The 14,474-nt window shown below is 47.3% G+C and overlaps 1 protein-coding gene across 5 annotated transcripts in view; it reads right to left on the reverse strand.

Annotated features, from left to right (window-relative positions):
• PPP6R3 (protein phosphatase 6 regulatory subunit 3) overlaps positions 1–14,474 on the reverse strand; it is a 99,324-nt gene that overhangs the window by 7,595 nt on the left and 77,255 nt on the right. For all 5 annotated transcript variants that reach the window (XM_021714110.1, XM_021714111.1, XM_021714114.1 and 2 more), the window contains 4 exons: positions 9,751–9,872; positions 6,437–6,590; positions 4,853–4,959; positions 3,183–3,333 (listed from right to left, as the gene is read on the reverse strand). In XM_021714110.1, coding sequence (XP_021569785.1) covers positions 3,183–3,333; positions 4,853–4,959; positions 6,437–6,590; positions 9,751–9,872 — 534 coding nt within the window. The remainder of the gene's footprint in view (positions 1–3,182; positions 3,334–4,852; positions 4,960–6,436; positions 6,591–9,750; positions 9,873–14,474) is intronic.

Genomic DNA, 14,474 nt, shown 5'->3' on the forward strand with positions numbered 1-14,474 from the left:
TTTTTTTTTTTTTTTTTTTAATCGAGGTCTCACTCTATTGCTTAGTCTGGAATACAGCGGTATGATCACGGCTCACTCTAGCCTTGACCTTCTGGGCTCAAGTGATCCTCTTGCCATGGCCTCCCAAAGTGCGAAGATTACAGGTGTGAGCCATGGCACATGACCCTGAATTTTTTATTTTTTATTTTTGAGTTGGAGTCTCACTCTGTCGCCTGGACTGGAGTGCAGTGGCCACTCCCGGACACCGCAGACTTGACCTGCTGGGCTCCGGCAATCCTTCTGCCTCAGCCTTCCAAGTAGCTGGAATTACAGGCGCGCTACCACGCCCGGCTGATTTTCGATTTATTGTAGAGATGAGGTCTCACCAAGTTGCCCAGGCGGGTCTCGAACCCGCGGGCTCAGGCAATCCACTCACCCCAGCCTCCCAAAGGCGCAGGACTACAGGCTGAGCCACTGAGCCTGGCTGATCCTGAATTCTTATTAGTTCCAAAAGTTTGCTACTGACTTAGTTGTAGATGATCATTACTACTTGCAATTTGATCACCACTCCCCAATTTTTACGTACATTTCTATTTCCTTTTGCTTCTGAGACTGCCTATGCACTGGCAGTGAAAATGTACATCCTTACCTGGCTCTTACCTTAAAGTAAATGCACTTTAAATTTCTTCATTAATTATAATTTCTACTATAGCATTTTGGTAGGTAACTTTTACCAGGTTAAGAAAGTTCATTTCTGTTACTGGTTTGCTTACAGTTTTAATCACATGTGGGACTAGAACTCAGATTGACTTTTAGTTTAACACTGTATATAGAGATCACACTGACAGAATTTTCTGTTAAACCATCATTGCATTCCAGAAGAAATCCTAACTCACTATTATAAGTTATTTTTAATACAATTTAAGATTCATCCAGTGTAGGATTTTTGCATTTCGTTTGCTTATAAGTGACATAAGCTAATCATTTTCTGTAATTATCCTTATCTGGTCATAGAATTAAGATTTTACGGCTCCCATAAAATGATGCTGGCAGGTTTTGTACTTTTTCTATTTCTATAACAAATTAAGATAGGAATTAGTAAGCCAATGTGCAGGAAATAGCATGTATTTATTATTGAATTGAAAGGTCCCATGTGCTTGTGAGGTCTGATAACTCTGGATTTGGTTTGCTACTTGCTTTCCTCCACAGACAGTTGCGTGTTTGCATCCTTTGTCCATTTAAAAAATTAGGGTTTTTTTTTGTTCTTATGGATGTTAGGTTCTTCCTATAGCCTAGCTACTGATTCTTTGCTGGTTGTGACTTGTCATTTCATTTTGGTGTGTCTTTTGGGATATTAGAAATTAAATAGAGTCTAATTTGCCAATATTTTCTTACAGGGTTTGGCTGTTTAAGGTTAAAAAGTAACTAACTCTCAAATTGTCAAAATATTCTCTTATGCTGTCTTCCAACCACTGTACAGTTTATGTCTTTCATATTATGTCAAGACAAAAGATCTAATTTTATTTTTTTATAAAATGGATAATAGCTATTTATGAGTTCATTCTTTCCTTACTTAATTGTAATGCCATTCTCAAATCAATCAAGTTCACACAGTGGAGGGGTCTCTTTGTGTAACTCTTTTTGCCAAGGCCACACCACCTCAATAGCTTTATAAATGAGTCCTGATATCTAATATGGGGAAGTCCCTCATAATTTTTTCCCCAAAATATTCCTAACTTTTCTTGGCTCTCTTTGGTCTTTATCATAATCAGCTTCTCAATTTCCACGAAAATCTCTATTGGGATTTTGATGGGTATTTTGTTAGTTTTATAGGTATTTGTTCAGAAATGTCAAAGATACGTTCCCATTAATAAACATAGCAAATCTCAGTATTTCTATTCAGGTTTTTATTATATCTTTCAGTAAGCCTTTAAATTCTTTCCCCATAAAGGTCATATTCCTACTTATCTTACAGATAAGGTTTAACATTTTAATAAAAACAAACAGGCACATCTAGAACACTTTGTATTGTTTTATAGGATGCAAGTAATTTTTTTATGTATCCAGTAAACTTTTCAATTAATTCTAATATGTATCCACAGGTGCAAGGAGGATTTTTTATGTAGAAAGTTATAGTCTGTAAACAATGATCGTTTAGTTATTACTATTATTTTCTAAAGACTGCCAAGCAAGTGCTGAGGAGAGACCGTGACTACAAGTACCTCCTTCTGATTCTCGTCTTTAAAGGGAAAACTTCTAAAGTTTCACTGTGAAGGATAAGAGTCTGCTGTCGATTTTCTGCAGACTCCAGTTTCAGGTAGCTACTTTCTATTCCCAGGCTGCAAAAACAGATCGTGACCAGCTTACATTTTTAGCAAATGCTTTTCTCCTTTCAGTTGTGAATTATTTCCAGTAATTTCTTACCATGTTTCACATCGGTGCTTCCATTGTGTCACATTGGTGTGGCAGGTCCTGGGTCATGATGACAAAATGACATTGCTGGACTTGGTTTGCTAGTTTTTAACTGAAAAGGTTTGAGTATAGACGCCATGTATGCAGTGGGCGCATAGTCAGCTTTCCTCTTTCATGCTTTCTCTGTTTTGAGGTGACCTCAAAATGAGTGACAAAGCAATCCTTGTGATCTCTGAAAGTATCTCTCTGTAGATGAGGACTACATCTCTAAGCACAGGTTTAGCTGCAATCTTTAAATTTTAACTGCTTTTTCCAATTATTCTCTCAGTTTTAAGTTTTATTTTCCATTATACTTTCTTTTTGGAGTTTGGATGTGGGGTTGCTAATTTCCAAGTACAAGCCTGGCTTGTTTGGTTGCTGAATTCTAATGTCTGCATTCTGTCTGGAAACAGTGGCCTGTATGCTACTGGACCTCTGGTTTTGACAGGCCGTGCTCCATCGCTGCTACGCGAGGTCACTTCTACTGTGCCTGAAGGTTTATTCAGCACTCTGTCCATCTGCTAGACTGAAAGTACCGTCTTGTAAACACACGCGCGGGGCAAAAGGCACGTGGAGGCCTCCGCTCTCCATGTCTTCCCAGAGATGTACTGCATTGAGCAGAGACGCCAGAAGGCCATCAAGCGAACGCCTGGACACTCCTCCGAATCGCAGTCAAAGCACGCACGTCCGAGGCCTCTGCCCCACCACCCCCCCAGCAGCGGGAGGCGCCAGCAGCCGCAGGCCCCGGTTACCTTTTGAAGACCGCAGTCTCTGTCTTGGCATCTACAGTGAGGCTGAGCGTTTCCTGCATGCCGCCATTCAGCACCGTCTCAGTTACCTGGTCTGTGCTTCCTGCATCCTCCTCCCCATCGGGGCTGGCTTCCATGGCGACGCTGCCGGGCGCTGAGGAGAGCACACAGCTGAGGCCACACGCCCTCTCCCGTGCGGCCCTCCCACCTGCGTCCCACCCGGTGCCTGGCCACACTCTAGGACCCAGGCTCCGCAGCAATGGCCCCGGGAGAGACATGTCATGGGCTGCTTCTCTAGAGGACCAGCGAGTCCCCCTACCGTCTCAGCGGCCCCCTAGACCCAGTCTTCTCCTGGCAGACACAAAGGTTTCTGTGTCCTCCCACCCACAGCCTGGGTGCAGTGCGTAGCCACACATTCAAGAATCCGTCAGCTGTTTGTCTCACTTGAGCCCTATTCTTTCTTTGTTTTCATTTATTTATTTATTTATTTATTTATTTTTGAGTTGGAGTCTCACTGTCGCCCAGACTGGAGCGCAGCAGCAGCTCCCGGCCACCGCAGCCTCGACCTGCCGGGCTCCGGCGATCCTTCCGCCTCAGCCTTCCGAGTAGCCGGAACTACAGGTGCGCGCTACCACGCCTGGCTGATTTTTTTGATTTATTGTAGAGATGAGGTCTCGCCGCCCGGGCGGGTCTCGAACCCGTGGGCTCAGGCAATCCACTCACCTCAGCCTCCCAAAAGCGCGGGATTACAGGCTGAGCCACCAAACCTGGCCTTTCTTTGTTTTTAAAATCACCTTCTTGTGGTGGTCTGGTGGCCGTTTCTTTGTTCTACAACAGGAGCCCGAGTGTCCCCACTTCCTAGCTGGAGCACCCCTGGGCACAGAGCCTCTTCTGCACCTGAGATTCCTTATTCATAAAACGGGGTCAGTGAGCCTGCTCACAGAACTGTGCGGGATAAAGTGAGGCGACATGCGTCGCGTGCTTAGGGGAGTGACAAGTTGAACCCACAGCAGTGGCTTGCCCGTCCCTTGCTCTGGGCCTCATGCCCTCCACCCTAACCCTCCGTTCTTTGGCCAAGAACAAACTTCTGGCTCCCACCTCTGCTTTTGGCCCTCCACATACCTCCAGTTCCCCTCACACCCTGTTTACCATCACCCCCACCTCCTGAAAACCCTGCGCCCCACCCTGTTCAACAGTTCAAGGCCAATGCAAGGAATGTATGTCCACACTTGGAACAGTTAAGACAACCAACTGGAAACGTATACAGACGGCTGAACTACTGCATTTCATGATGGCAAAGAGAAAATAAACAGCCCATAGCCCGAAAGGAGCCCAGACACACCTATGTGCTGCAGCCAAGCAAACTCCAGGGGACCACTAAGTGCAGGCTGGTTGCACATGCCTGGCTCTGGCTTTATTTCCCCCGGGCACTGCGGGCAAAGGCACTCTTCCCTTCTGGGCCTCACTTTCCATATCTGCACACTGACGTCACTGGTCATCTAAAGCCCTCGCTCCGTCTAGCAGCTGCCCCACTGTGCTTCTGGAGTGGCACACACGGTGGCTGTCAGACCCGCTGCCTCGTGGTCCTGGCTCCCGTGAGCCCTTGAGCTGAGCCAGCTGGCTCGATAAAGCAGCCCATGGCCCACCCGCACCCCCAGGCACTCTGCACACACCTTCGGTTGGTGCTGCCAGCGCAGTGACACCGGGGGTCAGAGGATCCATGGGTTCAGTGCTGGTTTCCATTTCCACGGGCGAATTACTCCTTAAAGAATCTTTTGTGCTTTCAGAAAAGAGAAAGGTGGATGTTAGCAGTGGGGAATGGCCCTCAGTTGCCACATTATTTGCAATCAACCTGTGGAAGCAAGCCTCTGTTGGGAGACTCAGCCTCTGTGTGAGAGTCATCGGCTTGGAGTCCAATGAGACAGAGATTTAAGCGCAATGGTTGCTTGGAGGCGAGCATGGGTGAATTCATGTCCTGCCAAGCCAACAGGGCCACAGGACAGGGACTTTGCAGAGAATTCCAGACAGGCCCATGACGCCCTGGCCTCTCATCCCCACCACAATCACTAAGAGGCTCCAGGGCTGTGAAAGCAGTGATAGACATCGCACAGTATCAACCCTAACTACCAGGCTGGCCAGCATTACCAGAATCCTTAACTTGCCCTGAGTCACAGGTAAGGAGGGACTGGCCCTCTCAAGGATGGGAGTTGCTGGAACTGTGAAAAAACAGTAAGAAACACCAAGTGCCTGAGCAGGGAGGGTGGGGGAGGAGACTAGGGGGATGACCATGCTTCCTCTGTAACCCCCCACTCCCATGGTGCAACGCCCCTCGACAAGACCAGAGACCTGCACACAGCGGGTAGAGAGAGGCAAGCGGCTTCAACAATGTTCGCTGGAACCACAAGCTCTCAGCTTCTAGTTATAGCGACGGGGAAAGGAAGAGGGGGAAACGTGGCTGTCCACAATCTCACCTGCACCTCTGAAGACAGCTTACTGCCATTATTACAGTTACTGTAAAGCAACATGGGCTTTAGCCCACTCCTTGGTTTGTCTGAGATGGCAACTGTCAGCTTAAAAGAGCCTTCCTTCTCTGCATCACCAATGTTTGAAAACATAACTTGTAGAACAGGGAAGGCAAAAATCTTTCACATATGGTGGTGGACAAGAATTTTTTTCCAGCAAATAAAATAACATCTGGTTAATCAAACTAAGCCTAGTGAGACGTGCAATCCATGATACTCACGATGATGATACTCAAATGCCGACACTGCTACTCAGGACAATTATGAAATGACAACTTTCTGTCATGGAGAATGACACAGTGAGGCCTGTCACAGCCCTTAATCTGTAGCACTGAACTAGTTGCAAGTGGAATACAAATTCATAGTATTTTTGCCTTTTTCCGCAGTGCCCACCCCACCCAGACTGCTGGGCCTGCCAGGATCCTTGGCATCCCCTCATTCCTGCTTTCTTTGACCCTGTCCTGATAGCTCTGTGGAGGCAGAGAAGCCCACAGAGATGCTGTCTTCTGACGTGTCCTGCTAACTCCCTGGGACCACGGCTTCCAAGTTCTTTGTGTAAGAATGGCTCCCTTTCAGCCTGGAGGCAGACAGCAACTGTTTTCTTAGGGCGCAGAGCTGTGTCAATATCAACCCCCATGTGGATGTTCAACTTGGAAGTACACGCACTGACAGCAATGCCCACCACCCCGGCTCTCCCACGGAGAAGAGGCTTAGAGACAGGGTGCGCTGGCTCACCTTAGGGAGGACGTGAACTCTGAGAAGGATGCCCAACCTGTCTCTTTCGTTGGCATCGGCGCCTCTGTGCTCCAGACGTCGGAGCCCACGGAGGCCAATGGGGTGCCGTGAGTGGTCTCCATTGGGACATCGAAGTTGGCCGACCAGCTGGGCGCTAAAAGGAGGGGGAAGAGCTTTATTTGGAAAATATTTCAGTAGTTTAATGTACCCCAAGATACTCTTCAAAAACACATTAGCTACAACAGAAAACATTGGTGTCGTGGGGAAAGGATACCCTAAACACGCTGTCGTAGGGATGCAAAGGGGCACCATCACCTGGAGAATGTGACTGGTCTACCAAGCTATAAAACTGTTTCTCGCAATGGAAATATTACACAGGGAGCCAAAGCCACATCTAAAAAGGTAAGTCCCTGCAAACATCTTAGCCTTGGTAAACGTACCATGGCTATATCGATATTAGGGGGAAGCAACGTGAAGGGCATGTAGGAACTTACTGTACTATCTTGGTAACTTTTCTATGATTCTCAAAATCATAAGAAAGAACATGTTGGTTACTCTCCACTGCAATGAACTGGAACGACCCTGATGCTTCCCACCCAGATGTGGGTGCACTTTTGCTTCCCCTGCCTCCTGGCAGGGCACCACCATCAGCACAGACTCAGGAGGGCATACTGGGCTCTGCAGATGTGGGCTGCCCGCAGAGGCTGTGGCGGCAGAACTGGCTGGGGCAGGCCACCTGCTGTCCACGCTGCCCTTCCCGCAACGCTGCCCACTGGCCAAGGCTTGGTCTAACCTCAGGTCTTTGTTTACATGTCACCGCCTCAGAGGTGTGTCCCTTCAGATGCAACCGGGTCTCTGGTTATTAACTGAACACCATGTTTCTTTTCAGGGAGTACTGAATCCTCAGTTACTTTCTGGGGACGGGTGGGGCATAAGAACTGCTCACTCCACCACCCCAGGAGCTGCCCGGTAGTGAGGACAGAAAGCGAGGGGCCCACCAGTTGTTTGGGAGCTTACACTAGTAGGCACAAGCGACCGAGAAGCACCTGTGTGAACAGAAATGCCCCACGTTGGAAGGCAGACCTCACTGTGACACTGGGCAAGCTACTTAACTTCACCCGTTCGATCTCAACAGGGACCGTTGACTTAGCAAGGATTAAATGGCGGCTGCCCACGCAGGAATGTCATCAGGGTGCGTGCCACGCTGCCTGTCCATCCACAGTGTGAGTGTGGTGGGACTACACTGAGCCGAGGAGGGGTCAGGCTTGAGGGTCTGGAAATCTACCTGGAACCTCAGGAAAGTCCACCCAACAGGTGTTTCTGCCCACCGCACATGGAGCTCTGGAAACATTCCATGTGAATCTGAGGCCCATTTTACAACCCAATTAGGCCACACAAAAGCAACTTTTCAGGTGTTATCACTTTGGGATGGTCTTTCTCAGATAAGCTTCCCGGGGAACGTTAGAAACTGCTCTCAACAGGCCACAGAACCTCTGAAAGAAGCCAGAGACTGGTGGGGTGGGGGCAGAGGCCCCCTGGGGCAGCCCTGGGAGAGGAAGATGCACAGGCAGGGGAAGCAGCCCAGAAGTCGGCGTAAATGGGACCATCCTCTAGCAGCCCCCTCCTCTCGCCGTCCCCATACCAGTCTAGAGTCACAGCAGCTACGGCATGCAACAAGGCATACCAAGTCTACGGGTTCCTCCCAAGGCACTTAAGCACACCCAGCCCCCTCAAAGAACCACGGATTCCAGAATACAAAAAGGAGAATTTTAGCCTTATAAAAGGAGGAAATCCTGTGCCCGCCCCTTACAGATGTCCTTGAAGGCATCACGCTGGGTGACAGAGGCTAGGCATTCCTGCAAGAAGACAGCAGAACGGGGGTTACTGGGGCTGGGGGGAGTGAGCTGCTCACAGGACAAAGTTTCAGTCTGGGAATCTGAGGGAGTTCTGGCGCTTCCCTACACAGCAGGGTGGTGATGACACTGCTCAGCTGCGAACTTAGAACAAATCCTAGATTCCAAAGCCGAAACATCAAGGGGATCTGTCCTATCTCCCCGCCGCCTGGAGCCCATGCTCCCAGCCCTCATTATTTCTTAAATGGAGGGGCAGGTGGAGGGATGAATGGATGAGCAGTCTCCTGTCTCCAGCATGTGCTTCCTAGGCTGCTTGTCACACTGCTGCCAGAGTGGAGGGACGTCTTGGCCACCCCTCAGGGCGGCCTACAATCTTCCGAATACAGGCCTGACCTGGTCTCCAGCCTGTGCCACCATCGCATCCTGGCTCGTGGTAAACAGTGTGTGGGTCTCCGTGCCCTCCTACTGGCTGTTTTCTCTGTCAAGCTAATATCTGTCCTTCAGCCACATGTCCGGGAGGTCGGGGCAGATGATAGCTGGAGCCGGCCCTCTCCCCCACACCTGTCCTCACCCCTGCACTGGCCTGCTTCCCAGCAGACTCCAGGCCCTGGGAGGCGGAGTCTGGGGCTGGTTCCCAGGACCCGCATTCCGTGGGAACCTCACAAAGGCCTGTTGACGCGACCTCAGTCACGGAAAGCCACTTCCTCCTCCTGCAGGGGGAAGCTGGGGAGGAGGCAGAGGAGAGGAATCTCTCTTCTCTGGCTCCCAGTTTCCCTCTCTAACACGAGGGGGTTTGCTGGATGATGGCAGGTCCCACCTGAGCTCCCCAGCCTCCAGGAGCAAGTGCCCAAAGGCCTTTCTGGCAACAGGAGACTGGTCAGGTCCGGGAAAGCCCTGCTGTCGACCCAAGCGGCTCTTCATGTGAGTGTTTTCCTAAACGTTTAGAAGTCAGCAGCATTTTTAAAGGGCCGGCTAACTCGGGTCTTCTTAGGAAGTAGCAGAGCACAGCCACATCCTCAGCCGGACAAGCTTGAGGGCAGGAAGTCTCATAACCAGACGATGAAGACCCATTCACAAACTGCTTCAGCTAAGGCTGCTTGCTCTGGTTGGTGCCACTCACGACTCCATGAAACAGAAGCATCCCCTCCTCGCTCTGCACTCTGTGGACTTTCCCCTCTCTACAGCACACGGTCTCTGTGACCGAAGACTGGCCTGCCAGCGTACCATGCCCTCCAGCCAACGCGCAAGGTGACCTTCTCGCCGTAAAGAGACACCATCTCAAAGGCAGGCCTTGCTCCTTCTGAGACCCGACCTTCAAAACTCATGTCTCCAAGGGGGACTCACTTGAGAATGTGTGTTTCAACTCAACAATCCCCGCAGCGGCCATTTCAGAGGCTGTAGGCGACTCTGCTATCTGTTTTCAAAGCAGCACAGACACGAGTCGGAAAACCACAGACTCACGTTCGTTCAGGTCCACCTCCATCTTGTCTTCCGTGTTGGCACTGCTGGACTCAAACAGGTCTTGCTTCGCTCCATCTTCCTCTTCGGAGTCTGTACTTTCCTCACTGTCTGTACTCCCCGAGCTAAGAGAAAGCAAAGAGGACAGAAATGGTGAATGCTGCTTACCAGCCACCAGCTCCATCCAGAAAATTCTAGAGGGCATCCAACAACAGAAAATCCTAGTGCTTCCACGAGATCATGCCTGCCTATGCGCCACTTGGCCGGGACATCCGGGTAGACCTCACAGTGCTATGCTCAGCTCTGCTTGGGGTGGAGACCACAGTCTGACCACAGACCTAGCTTTCTGGTGGCTGTGGTGGCATCTCACGGTGGTACCAACCTGCAATTCCCTCAGTCAAGGATGCTGAGCACCTAACAAGCTTATTCGCCATCCTGCATCTTCTCGAGCTTCTTTTCACATTTTCAGTGCATTTTAAAAACTAGGCATCTTGAGTAAAGAGATTTCTTAACTCTACATACATGCATTTTATCAGACATAGGATTTGCAAATGTCTTGCTTGTTCTTTCATTCTCCTAACAGTTTAAATTTTGATAAATTTCAACTTATTAAAATTTTTCTTTTATGCATTACACTTTTGGCGATGCATCTAGAACTATCTTTGCTTAACCTAAGGTCACAAAGATTTTGTATGTTTTCTTGTAGAAGCATTATAGCTTTATGTTTCACATTAGGTCCGTTTTGAATTAATGTGAGTATCTGATAACAGGTATGGATCAAAGTTCATCTCTTTGAATATGAACTTCCAGCACCATTCGTTGAAGAGCATTCTTCTCTAATGAATCGCATTTGTGCCACTATCACCAAGTCAGCTGTCCACACATGTGAGGGCCTTGTTTATGGACTCCCCACTCTGTCCCACTGATCCAGACCCTATCTTCTTGCCAATAACAACACCCTGCAATAATTACTCTATCTGGAAGTCAGGCCACGATGGTCCTCTAATTTTGTTGTTCTTTATGAAAGTTGATTTGGCAATTCTAGGTCCTTTCCATTTCCATATGAATTTTAAGAATCTGCTCATTAATAGCTATAAAAGAGGCTCATAGGGTTTTGAGATTGTGTTGAACCTGGGGAGAAATGGCACCTTAACACATTAAGTCCTGCCATTCACAAACATTTACCAGATTATCTTTGATTTTTCTCAGCTCTGTCATATGTTTCAGTGTGCAGGTCTCACCAATCCTGCATCAGACTTACCCCAACAAATGTTTCATTTTTATTCTACGATGAATAATACTGTTAATACTTTTTATTTTTCTTAGAAAGGGGTCTCACTATATTGCCTTGGCTGGAGTGCAGTGGCTACTCACAGGTGTGATCATAGCTCACTATAGCCCTGAACGCCTAGGCTTAAGCAATCCTGCCTCAGCTGTCTGAGTAGCTGTGACTACAGGTGTTCACTAGCGCGTCAGGCTTATTTAGTGATTTCAGTTCTGTTAGCTGCAGTATGCAGAAATACAACTGTATTGATCTTGTATCGTGCAAACTTACTAAGTTCATTTTAATTGTTCTATTTTTTTTTTGAGTTGGAATCTCACTCTGTCACCCAGCTTCCAGCCACCGCAGCCTCGACCCGCTGGGCTCCGGCGATCCTTCCACCTCAGCCTTTCAAGTAGCTGGAACTACAGGCATGCGCTACCACACCCGGCTGATTTTTTTATTTATTGTAGAGATGAGGTCTCGCCAAGTTGCCCAGGTGGGTCTCGAACCCGCGGGTTCAGGCAATCCACTCACCTCAGCCTCCCAAAGGTGTGGGATTACAGGCTGAGCCACCAAGCCTGGCTTTAATTGTTCTTATAGTCTTTCAAGGGTTCCAGCACATTTCCTACATCGCTGGTCATGTTGTTCACGCCTGCCACTTACTTTTCTTGTCTTGACTATAGAGTCTCCAGTGCAATTCTGAAAAGTGGTGTGAGCCAATATTCCTGTCCTGTTCCTGATCTGAGAGGGAAGCTTTAAGTCTTTTACCAGTAAGTATGAGGCTTGCTCTAAGTTTTTTGTATAGGCTTTAAGCAGGCTGGAGTGACTCCCTTTTATTTCTAGTTTGCTGAGAACTTTTATCAGAAATGGATGATAAACTTGGCCACATGCTCACTGATTTTCAAATGTTCAAGCAATTCTGTATTCCTGCAATAAACGTCAGTTGGCTATGATGCATTATTGTTGTATTTTATTTGAGTAAACTTTTAAAAGAGTTTCTGCATCTATGTTCATGAGAACTATTGGCTTTTTTTTTCTTGTAATGTAATATCAAATTTGGGGACCACGCTATACTGATGTGGCCTCAGAGAATTAGATGAATTACAGTTCTTCCTTTTCAAGTTTCTGAAAGCTTTTGTATACAACTGATATTTCTTCCTGACATTTTTTTTTTTTTGAGAAAGCAGGATGTATTGAGGACAGAAAAGTTCCCACAGTGGGAGGGAACCCAAAGGGGTTGCCCTTATTTAGTAGAATTCATCAGTGAAGCCATCTGGGCCTGGAAGTTTTACTTTTTGGTGAGACGCTCTAAACTAAAAATGTAACTACTTTGATAGAGAATTATTCAGGTGATCTGTTTTTTCTTGAGTTTTGGGAGTTTGTATCTTTCAAAGATCATCTAAGTTGTCAGACTTATTGGCATAGAGTTAGTTACTCATAATATTCCCTTATTATCTTTATTTTTAAGAGTTGGAGTCTCACTCTGTCACCCAGGCTGGAGTGCAGTGGCACACTCACGGCCACCCCAGCATTGACCAGCTGGGCTCCAGCAGTCCTTTCACCTCAGCCTTCCAAATAGCTGGAACTACAGGCGTGTGCTATCACACCTGGCTAATTTTTTATTTATTGAAGAGACGAGGTCTTGTCAAGTTGCCTGGGTTGCTCTCAAACACGCAGGCTCAGGCAAACTACTCGCCTTGGCCTCCCAAAGTGCTGGGATTATAGGCTGAGCCACTGAGTCCAGCCCCTTTTTATTACCTTTCAAATCTTCCTAATATCTGTAAATCAATAGTGATGGCACCTCTCTCATAATGATATCGTAATTTATATCTTCCCCCCAATCATTCTGGCTACAGGTTTATCAATATCATTAGCTTGTTAAAGAACTTTTGGTTTCAGTAATTTTTCCTTTTTCTGCTTTTCCACTTCCTAGATTTCTACTCTGCTATCATTCTCTTTCTTTCATTTTTTTTTTTTTGAGTCGAGTCACACCCTGTCACCCCATCTGAAGTGCAGTAGCATGCTCACAGACACTGTAGCCCCAGCCTGCTGGGTTAAGGAGAGTCTTTTGCCTCACCCTGACTAGTCAGGACTACAGGCACACACCACCACACCCGGCAACTGTTTTTCTTTTCTTTTTGGTAGAGATGAGATCTGGTTATGTTGAGTCAGCTGGTCTCAAATTCCTGGGCTCAAGCAATCCTCTTACCTTGGCCTCCCAAAGTGCTAGGCATGAGACACCATGTCTGGCCTCTTATTTATTTCAGCTCATTTGGGTTTAATTTGTTCCCTTGTTCTAGTTTAATGTAGAAGCCAAGGTCACTGATTTGAGATGTTTCTTCTTTTCCAATAGAGCCAGCTAGTGCTAAAAAGAATCATTTGAATATTGTTTTAGCTGCATCCCCTAAATTCTGATACCATGCTTTCGTTTCTTTTGATTCAAAATATTGTAGAATTTCCCCTTTGACTCATATATTATTTAGTAATTTACACAGGGGTTCACCAGAGATACTTCTGATCACTGATTTCTAATTTCAGTCCATTTTGGTCAGGAAATGACTTGAGCCCTTTGGAATTTATTGACACTTGCTTTATGGTCTATCTTGGTAACTACTTTGTGCACTTGAAAAGACTGCATTCTGCCGGTGCTGACCGAGTGCTTTATAAACGTGCAAGCAGGACAGGCTGGCTGACAGCACTGCTCCAGCGTTTCCCTACAGCCTGTCGTCTTCTGGCTACCATTCCACTCATCAGTGAGAGGGGCACTGAAGCCTCAGGATGTGGATTTTCCCACTTCTCTTTGCTGCTCTATCAGTTTTGCTCAATGTATCTTAGAAGTGTTGTGTCCCTTAAACCAGTGTAAGACTTTTTTCAAGGATTTCACATGAGAGCCATGAGACTGAAATCTACTTTGAGATTAATACAGACCTTCCAACTTTTCTTTTTATCAGTGTTGACCTATCTTCTTCCTTGCTTGTATCTTTATAGTTAAAATCCACCACACAGGGAGCATGTAATTAGGCCTTGTTTTTCCAATCTGACAATGACCTTTTAATTCCTGGTGTCTGATCATTGACTTCACATGGTTCCTCAGGACTGATGCTACCTTTGTGCCATTCAATAGATTTTATGACTTGATTTGACTTCCTTTGTTGTTTTTTTTTTTTGAGTTGGAGTCTCACTCTTGCCCAGGCTGGAGTGCAGTGGCCGCTCCCAGTCACCGCAGCCTTGACTGCTGGGCTCTGGCGATCCTTCCACCTCCGCCTTCCAAGGAGCCGGAACTACAGGCACGTGCTACCACGCCCGGCTAATTTTTGATTTATTGTAGAGATGAGGTCTCGCCAAGTTGCCTAGGCGGGTCTCGAACTCACAGGCTCAGGCAATCCACTCACCTCAGCCTCCGAAAGGCGTGGGATTACAGGCTGAGCCACCGAGCCCAGCTCCTTTGTTGGCTTTTTTTTTT

This window comes from Carlito syrichta, unplaced genomic scaffold (assembly GCF_000164805.1).
Source record: "Carlito syrichta isolate Samal-C Ts95f unplaced genomic scaffold, Tarsius_syrichta-2.0.1 Scaffold305238, whole genome shotgun sequence".
NCBI lineage: Eukaryota > Metazoa > Chordata > Mammalia > Primates > Tarsiidae > Carlito > Carlito syrichta.